Raw genomic sequence first — 9,587 nt, forward strand, 5'->3', positions numbered from 1 at the left:
TTACAGGATAATGTTTTGGCAAGACCTGAGAGTGATTGGGAAAGAGAGGTTTTGGGGGCTGAATCTGTTCAAATGGGAGCAAACAATTAAATATTCTCTCTGCACCTAGAACATCTTTGTTTTGCTGTATTTATTCCAGCTCCATCAGGGAAAGTGGACATCTGGAGAGAAATTACACCAGTTCTGAGGGGGCGGAACGTGACCTTGTTCTGGAAGGTATGATATGGGTACAGAAATGGAAATAAAACTCTTAATAAATGGGTTGGAAACTTCTCCCATGGACTTCAACAAGTCTATGTACACTTAATAGCATTTCAGTATGGAAATGTCATCCAAGACAAATATTACTTATAACCTATTTCAGGATGTTTTTAGCTGTATGATGGTGTGCTTTCTTGTCATTTCAGGCATGTATACTTCTGTTTTACCAAGCATTATAACATGATAAATGATATTACTGATACTGCATTTCCATTTCAACCAGTATGTGTTATGCGTGTATGCAAACAAGTGTCTATATTGTTGCAGAAATATTACATTAAAGTAGTTACTTAGAGTTCTAATTGTTCCTCTCATTTTTTTCTGCAAAATTTGCTACATAATTTGAGTCTACTCACATATTTTTTTCACTAGCAAGAACCAGGATTTCGAGCAAATGGAAGAAGTATTTCATATGAAATAACCTGGGAAAAAGTAGAAGACAGATCTAAACCTGAATGCATCTCCCTGTCATCGGTCTATAATAGCACAAGGATTTTCATTGATAACCATCCCTACAGAATCACTATCATGGCAAAGAACAACGTTAATTATTCACTTCCTTCAATACTGATCATCCCTGGAGCTACAGGTAACAGTAGGAGTATTTTCAGCTAAACCTAGATTTCTGTTATCAGAGTTTTATGTGCACTTGTTATAAGTGAAGAGGTAATTCATCGTCTTGGGGGAATAAATTAACCAGGCCTGATAACTGAAATCACTGCTATCTGGAAATTATTACTGTATTTTGACCTGTATGGTGGTAACTGTGTTCATATTAAGCTTAAGTGCTTTGATCCATCCCTCACAACAGAAAGTCTGTTTTCCACAGAGAGTCTCTGCAGAGCAAGGTGTGGTTAGCCTTCAGCTACATCTCACACCTTCAGGAAGGGCCCCGAAGGAGCAGCCTTCCTTGCAGGGAAATTTGTGCATGCGATTAGCCTCTTGTGACTGCCATTTATGACTCCAGGTTTATGCAGCTGAGTTCTTTTTCTGATAATAATAATTACTGGATGATTTTTGAGAAGTCGTTTTTCACCGTATGAAGGGATCAGCTTTCAGCAGGTGAAAGAGCCTAAATGTCTGATCAAGAAGGAGCACCACCCTTTTATTATTATTACAACTGCTTAACACAGGAACTATATTGACCTTCATTTCTGCAGGTCTCCTGCAGGAAAGTAATAAAAACTCTGTTTTGTTTATTCCTAGGCATTGAAAAAATGCTCAGTGGTTCAGAGCTTAAAGAAGAGAAGGTTAATGGTACAGAGGATGGCATTTTGATTTCCTGGGAGCCCAGACTTATGTATGACAGTTACGTTATTGATTGGTGTAACTTTCTGATGTCACAGCATTGTGATTTGCAATGGGAGAGATTTGGGCCCAACACTTCCAGTGCTCTAATCAAGTCAGGTGAAAGCAGAATAATTTTTCTTTCTGATGCCTGTGGAGCAATTCTTTTATGCTGTAGATTTTATTTGAATTTAGGAAACCCGTGGAATATTGAAGTCTGTGCAGTGCAGGTGCAGTTCTGTAATAGCATGTGACATCACGTTTTGCCCCGCAGCTGAAATAAACACCATAAATGTGTCAGCACCACTGAGCCCTGGAAATCAGAACAATATTTTAGCAAACCTCTTCTGAGTAGCTTGAAGTAACGTCTTGAAGGGGCATGGTGCTGTTGATGAAGGAGTTCAAAATCTGTTTCAGCAGAAGAGAGACAAAATGGAGCTCTGCCTTATCTATAAGATGGGTGAGAAGTTTAGACTCAGGCAAGGTAACACCCACTACACAGTGAGAGGTTTAGTGCTCTCAGTGTAGCACAGAGAGCATCTCAGCAGCAGTTGGGTGTATTTTATCTCAGTGCTGGCCATTTGACCTCAGTCCTTTCAGGCCATGTGAAAGCCACCATGATATACTTCTGCAGCTGCGGGAATACAGCCTTCCCAGAGTCTCTTGCAGATGAGATTTCACTTTGGATAGAAACACATTTGATCAAAATTTGACAGAACACATTTCAGTATGCAATAAAGAAACTGCACCTCAATTGATTAAAAACAAACAAAACAAAACAAGCCATCAGGGTAACCTGCCTCCTCACCTATTTTTGTAATCAGTTCTACTCTTTTCTAGCTGCTTTTGTTCCGGGGGTAAGATACAACTTTCGTGTCTATGGATCAGCTGCTAATAGAGCCTCCTTGTTGGAGAAGAAGACTGGTTATCTCAAGGAGCAACGTAAGTTGGCAGTGTATTTAGGGTTTGTGTATTTGCTAAATTTGTCTGTCACAAACAGAGCGATTCCACAGCCCTCATCTGAATAGATGTGACATGTAATTGCTGTGTTGTTTCTGTATCATCAGAGAAACATTTACAAGTTGTAAAACAATCTGCATGCCCAATACAGAAGATATGTGACTAGTGCAGTTAACATGTTGAGTCCCATCAGACTAGCGAAACTAAATGACGATTAGCAGTCACTGTTTTGCATATAACGTGGGCTACGTGAACACTCTGAAGGTGGCAGATTTTTTGGAGCACTTTGGCTTTGTTCATATTTTAAGAGTGAGATAGAAACACCACATGGGAATTTAGAACTTTTTCAAGTGGGACAATACACATTCATAAAGGATAATGACAAGTGTAATATGAATTTCCATTCTTCCAGCTCCCGAGTTCTGCACTGAGGTGAAAAACATTGAACTGAGTAACCATGCAGTTACACTATTTTGGGATCCTTGCCCCACAAACAAGACAGACCGTGGTTTTCTAAGAGGCTACCACATTTATGTATCACCCGTGCAAGAGGATTGCAATTTGAAAGGATCCAAAAAACATGTTCATTCAGGTAACTGAGCCTTGGGATTTGATTTAGGAAGTTCTGTCACTGAGAGAGGTGAAGAGACTTTTGTGGCTGATACTGCAGACTCTTGGCAAGTTCACATTAGGCAGGCAAATTGGCCCATAGGTAAGGCATAGATTTCAACACCTGCTGTTTTCGATTCCTCCCACATGTTTGAAGTGTTAGTGGGCAGAAATAGGGTCCTGGCTTTATACAGACCTGTAGCCTCCTGTCCTGTTTTCCATAGATCCCTTCAACTTTATTGAGAGCTCCAGAAAGGATTCTTGTGGGAAAAGATTCTCCTGTGCAGGAGGAGTCAGTTTCTGCCTCTTGCAGTCTGAGTTCTGGAGAATTCCCAAAACATCTGTTTGTGGTCTGCTTGGATGAGAGTCATAAGAAGCATGTTAGTTTTACTAGGCTTTTAGAAACAGATGGAATGCCATTTATGTCAGTCAGAATTGGATCACAGTGGAAATTCCCCATTTAAATTTCTTTATAATGAAAGTATTTGTGGCTGTGCTCTACCATGGAGTTCCTCAGGCAGCAGAACTAAGCCATGGGGTGGCACAAAACCATGTTCAACTTTTTATTTCTGTTTTTCTTGCTTCACACACAAAACTGCTCCAGATGAATTTGCATTAAAATTTCCAGATGTTTTCAAACAAAACCAAAGGTGTTTTTTTTTGTTTGTCCCCCCCCCCCCCCTTTTTTTTTTTTTCCTTACCTCTTCTTTTAGTTGGGTCATGTCCTCTCTGATTCCTCTGTTCGGCAGACGATTACCAAACTGAAAAACATAGGTTGAACTGGAGCAGTATTATGAAGTTCTTGCCAAAACTAAACTAAATACTGAAGTACCACAGTTCTGCAAGTAATCCCACTTAGACTTAAAGTGTTTAAATCAAATATTTGCTGTTTTCCAGTTGCCTGATCTGGCAGATAAAGAGTGTGACTGAAAACAGGAAATAAGCTAACCCTTCTCTCCCAGGGGTCTAGGAGTTGCACAATAAGGAGTTTTTGTTTTCTTTTGTTTTTGAGGCAGATTTTTCTTGCTTTCAATTATCTTGAAAAAACTTCACCTAAGCTTAAGGGCTACCAGATTCCAGGAAAAAAAAAAAAAAAAGCCTAAAAACCAAATCAAGCTATAGTAAGAGGAAATGGAAATACAGTTGCAGCTTCTGACAGGAGGTTGTTAGGTGGTCTACCACAGGACGGTCAATGCTGCAAGAGTCCAGTTAGGAGGGATGTGAGCCCAGCCCAGCAGCACTGAGTCAGGATGACTATCTTTCTCAGAAGAAAGTGTGCAGATTACAAAGAAAGCAAACTAAATGTTCTGTTATTTCAGTGGTTTAGCAAACTCGGTTAAGCTGATTTGTAACATCTGTTTCATTTTAGATGGCTCAGTGCTATGTAAATACACAATCGAAAACCCAGAAGAAAGGAGATACACTGTGAAACACCTAACGTCAAACACGAAATACAAATTAGCAGTTGTAGCATACACTGGAGGAGGAGAGTTTCCCGAGCTTAACTTCACATACATAGACACACCATTTGACTGTAAGTATTGGCAGTAAGACCTTTTTTCTCCTAGAAGAAAGGTCGGAGGATGTTTGAGGTTAGAATGACCTTCCTTTCTCAAGGGAAAACCATTTAATTTTCAATGCACTTGAGAAAGGATCTAATTGAGAAATGAAATACGCGTGCCATCATGACATTTTGGTACTTTGAAGTAGCTACTTCTTTAATTTAGAATAAAAAGAAATTTACGATGACATTTAAATCTCATATCCTTCTTGGAAGCAGCATAATGCATGCAGATTTGCAGGACTAGTGAGTCCTGTTTGTTAGATCATTGAAAAGTTGCATTTCGATTTAAGTCGTTATCTGCTATGGGAAAAACTACAGACCTGAGTGCAAATAGAGAATTTCTGTACAGACTCTTGAACTTCTAATGCTGGTTGTTATTCTCATCAGTCTTTAAATCCCCTGCCAAGCTAATTCCTTCATAAGCCAGTAAGAGGGCTGTTGGTTTGAGTATTGTAGTTTACTGACTGGGCAGATAAAAGCAGAGCAGGAAATTACATGGCTGTAGTTCTGTTCTCTTGAAAACACCACTCAGTAGTCTTAGCCGTGAGACTTGTAACCCAAATTGGAAATATCTCATTTTGAAAAACTTGCCTGGAGTGAAGGTGGATGGGGAGGGAAAGATGAGGTGTTGACTCATGCAAGGACACTGTGTGTTTTATGCTAACCAGCAAAGGTGTCTAAACGCTCATGGCTCCCTCACAGAGGCAGTTCTGCCTCTTGCACCTGTGTTCCAGCTTCCATGCTCCAGCCTTCTTTTGTGCAGATACAGACATTTGTACTGGCTTAAGTAAGTCAGGAAAGATAAAAAGGAGAATGTAACATGTTTCTTTTCCTGCTGTGGTTTGTGGTAGGGACACACAAGTTGGCTGACAGGCCAAGATGGCAGGAGCCAGCGCAAATGGGGAGAGAGCACTTGTTCTTTGTACGGGCCTGCATGTAGTGGCCTGAAGCATTTGTGAAAAACATTTTCTAAGGCTGTGTTTTATAACCAGAATTAAAAATACAGAGATTATGTCAGCATAAATCCTAGAAGAGGAACAGTGCTGGTGTCTATCTTGTTATAGGTACAGAGTTTATGTCAACCTTGCCTCACTGTAAAAAAAAAAGTCTTTGGAAATCTGGGAGGAAACCAGATTTAACAAATAGTTAAGTGAGATTACTACTGCTTTAGCTCTTGAAAATTTACAGTTACAATTAAGAAGCCAACTTGAGTGCAAAATGAAGGAATCTAGTAATACTTAAATTGTGGTAATCAATATCCAAAGACATACAGTTGTATCCTAGACCTTACAGCCAAAATATATTGCAACCACAGAACACATAATTTCACTGCTGAGTTTGTGGCCCCATATCCCATATTGATGGTATTTTTGTTCCAGAAAATCAGGCTGTATAGACTATAACAGGTGAGAAGTAGAAAACAAGATTTTAAAGTATTTTTCTTTCACAGCAGACGTGATGTACCTTCTAGTCCTGCTAGTGATAGTGCCTTCACTAATAGTAGCTATATGCATCTGGAAGATGAAGTGGTAAGTTACAATGCATTTTATTTCTGTAGCCAGAGAACGCAACTGCTGTAATTCACAAGCCGCAGCTGCCACTTGTTGCTCCCAGCCTGTTGTAAGGCCCCATTCAATTTTCATTTGACTGTCTGTCTGTGTGGACATTGGAAATATTTGGCTTGCAGCATTTATGAGACACTCATCATTTACATCTGTTCCTGTGCACATCTGTGTGTTGCTTCTGCTGGTAGAATGTGCTTTGATGAGAAAACAAAACTCAGTTGTATTGCTGTCTTATTTCCAGGGTGAAGGAGTGCTGCTGTCCTGTAATACCTAGTCCTAACAAAAGCAAAGTGCTGTCATTCAAAGAGTTTAAGGTAAGGCCACTAAAAATATTTTTAATTTTTGCATTCTTGATTAATGAAGGTTTTCCTTTGATGGCTACATACAAAATGAGTGATACTCATTATACAGAAATTAATATAACTTATCATAATTTAGTGGAAAATTTAGTGATCAGTTTATATTCTGCAGTCTGTTACTGCAAAAAGTGAAACCAAAAACATAGCTTAGTCTGAGTTGGAATGGACCCACAAGAGTTATTGAGTCCAACTCCTGGCTGTACATAGGACCACTGAAAAATCAGACCCTATGTCTGAGCGCATTGTCCAAACAACTCCAGCAGCTCGGTGCTGTGACCGCTGCCCTGGGCAGCCTGTCCCAGTGCCCGACCACCCTCTGGGTGCAGAACCTTTCCCTAACCCCCAGCCTGACCCTCCCCTGTCCCAGCTCCATGCCGTTCCCTCGGGTCCTCTCGCTGTCCCCAGAGACAAATCAGAGCCTGCCATCATACAAATCAAACAGTAAACGAAATTTTTTGATAGAATAGGTGCTTCTTCAGTATTACTGTTCAAAACACAGCACTGTCTGAACTCAGCAGACCATACCGCATCATGGTGCACTTTGCTGCATGCAGCCTGTGAATGCTGTCCGTCCACCCATCCTGCTGCATGTGTCACCTACTGTAAGGTACAGGAGAGCGTGGTAATTGATCCACCTGATGGTCCTTGAGAGCATCTGACAGGCATTGACAGATCTGGCAGGGAGGAAATGGCAGAAGGCCATCATCTTCCCCTGCAGGCCCTTGAGCCAGGAGCTGCTGCCTCAACACCGTGTGTAAAATGAGAGTAACAAAACAATGAGTGTGCCTCACCCTGGCAAGTGTGGTGGCTGCTGCTGCTATTCATTCCACACAACGGGAGAAGTCTAAAACATAAGCCATAGGCTGCTGCCTTCCCCTTTTTTCACACTTACTTAAAAACTGCACAGATTAAAAACACTGACAAAGTCTTTAAAATAGAGGGACATAATAGATTCATCTAGGTTGGAATAGTTTTTATTAAGTTCAACCATCAGCCTGGCCTGCTAACTGCCATCACTAAACCCTGTCCCTTCAGTGTCATGGATGTGTCTCTTAAATGCCTCCAGGGCTGGGAGCTCTGGCACTTCCCTCTCTGCCATTCCAATGATGTTTCCTTCTGTATCAGAAATACTCTGATAAATTTCACATAAAATCCATCTTCCATCAAACATTTTGTACATTTTTCCATTATGTTGGTTTATATGAAAAATCCAAACTCAGAAAATCTATAAGGTAATTTTAGAAGTGCTTGAAGTAATTACTCACTTTCCTTTACTCTAGGCTTATTTCATTAAGTAATTTTTTTTGTTATGTTTCTCCTGTAGATTGGGTCTGAGAAAGTTCTAAAAATAAGTGACTGCACGCCTGACACCCTGGCAGTGGATAATAAGGTTGAAGCCCAGAAATTACATCTACAGAGCCTGATGTCTTCAACGCCAACAGAAGATAAGACTGACATTCACAATTCTTCCTGGGATTATCATAATGAAAATGAAAAGAGGAACTTTACATCCACACCTACACCACAGACTCATACTTGGTTTGAAAATTTGGCTTATTCTTCTCATCTTGCAGTTGAATCTGACCCCTATCAATTGCCAGAGACACTAGAAACCAGCAAGGCAGAAGTGTCAGCAGTGCTATACCAGCCCCAGTACTACCTCAGTATTTTGAATGATGATGCTCCCTCATCACCCAGAGAGGCAGCTGGCAGGAAGACCAATTTGAGATATATTTCACAAACAGATGTACACTGCATTGGGAGGAGGCTTTGATGTACCCTCTTTGATCGTCTATCTGATGTTTGGGTTACAAAATGAAAACAGGAATTTCTGAAACCACTGCAGCTTCTCTTTTTGACAGAGGCTTTCACAAGCCCAGATGCCTTACTTCTGTTAACTGTTCAAAGCTGTTGGTTCAGGACTAGTTCAAAAACACCAACTTTGCACTGGAGTGATGCATACTATAGTTTGAACACAAATTACTGTTATTATGTAAAATTTGCAAGCCAATGTTGCATGGCCTATAACAAGCAGAGGGAACCACTTTTCTAGCAGAGCAGCTGTTTGCAGAGGTGTTACTAAGGCACATAACCTTTTCCAGCATTAACACTTGCACTTAGCAAACTCCAGACAAGTAGGTAAGTAGACACAGTAGTCATGCATACATAAATCAATCCCCTTTCTGAAGAACATCATATGCAGGATCCCTATCAGTTAGATCTTCCACTGCTGTTTGCATGTTTAAAAAAAAAAATCTTCCTCTAGCTAGCGCTGAAAGACATGCTAGCTGTAATTTTAAAACTTACCAAAACATTCCTTTTGATACTTACACTTTTTATCTTGCAGCATTTGCAGAAAAGGAATCGAGTACCATAGATTTGTTATAACTCCCAGAATCCATACAGTAGGCTGAGGTAAACTTGGTCTTCCATTATGATTTTTAAAAACTGTACATTTCTAATGAAGCAGACTAGATACTATTGTATCTGAAAGACCTTCATTTCAAAAAGTAGTATTAAAAAAGGCTTGAAAGATATTCTATATCAAGAGCTACATGTGTAAGGAATTCTGATACAGAAACTCAAGAAGTCAAGATTAAGTTTCATTTTAAATTTCAGCATGGTGCAGGTTAGTCATGCCAGAGGGGATGGCTCTAACAAGGCATGATTTCCTACATCTGAGCTGAGCTGCTGTAGCTTGGCTGCAGTAATTCAGCAGAGTGAGTAAACGGGCGGGATATTGGGGGTGGAGGTGAAGCAGCCAGCACTGCCTTCATAGTGCAGTGAGACACTGTGGCCCCCTCAGGAGTTCCCATCTCAGCTCCAGCAGAAGTGGCTCCCCTGGTCACTCCAGGGGAGATCCTCCACTGAAGGCATTTTATAATCTGGAGGCAAGGCAACAGTTTACCAGGTACTGCTCTGCTTGGAGACATGAGAAGAGGTTACCACCTCTATCTATAAAATGTTCTACTTGCTGGGCCT

At 40.5% G+C, this 9,587-nt stretch overlaps 1 protein-coding gene across 3 annotated transcripts in view; it reads left to right on the forward strand.

The window, feature by feature from the left end:
- The window catches only part of LOC106036327 (oncostatin-M-specific receptor subunit beta), a 31,494-nt gene extending 22,415 nt beyond the window's left edge, over nucleotides 1-9,079 (forward strand). For 2 of the 3 annotated variants that reach the window (XM_013181633.3, XM_048057491.2), the window contains 9 exons: nucleotides 140-216; nucleotides 634-850; nucleotides 1,468-1,668; nucleotides 2,389-2,490; nucleotides 2,921-3,100; nucleotides 4,487-4,651; nucleotides 6,132-6,210; nucleotides 6,488-6,560; nucleotides 7,930-9,079. In XM_013181633.3, coding sequence (XP_013037087.2) covers nucleotides 140-216; nucleotides 634-850; nucleotides 1,468-1,668; nucleotides 2,389-2,490; nucleotides 2,921-3,100; nucleotides 4,487-4,651; nucleotides 6,132-6,210; nucleotides 6,488-6,560; nucleotides 7,930-8,379 — 1,544 coding nt within the window. In that variant the 3' untranslated portion in view covers nucleotides 8,380-9,079. The remainder of the gene's footprint in view (nucleotides 1-139; nucleotides 217-633; nucleotides 851-1,467; nucleotides 1,669-2,388; nucleotides 2,491-2,920; nucleotides 3,101-4,486; nucleotides 4,652-6,131; nucleotides 6,211-6,487; nucleotides 6,561-7,929) is intronic. The other variant, XM_013181634.3, reaches the window with a different exon arrangement.
- The last annotated feature ends 508 nt before the right edge of the window (nucleotides 9,080-9,587 follow it).

The sequence above is a fragment of the Anser cygnoides genome, chromosome Z (assembly GCF_040182565.1).
Source record: "Anser cygnoides isolate HZ-2024a breed goose chromosome Z, Taihu_goose_T2T_genome, whole genome shotgun sequence".
Classification (NCBI taxonomy): Eukaryota; Metazoa; Chordata; class Aves; order Anseriformes; family Anatidae; genus Anser; species Anser cygnoides.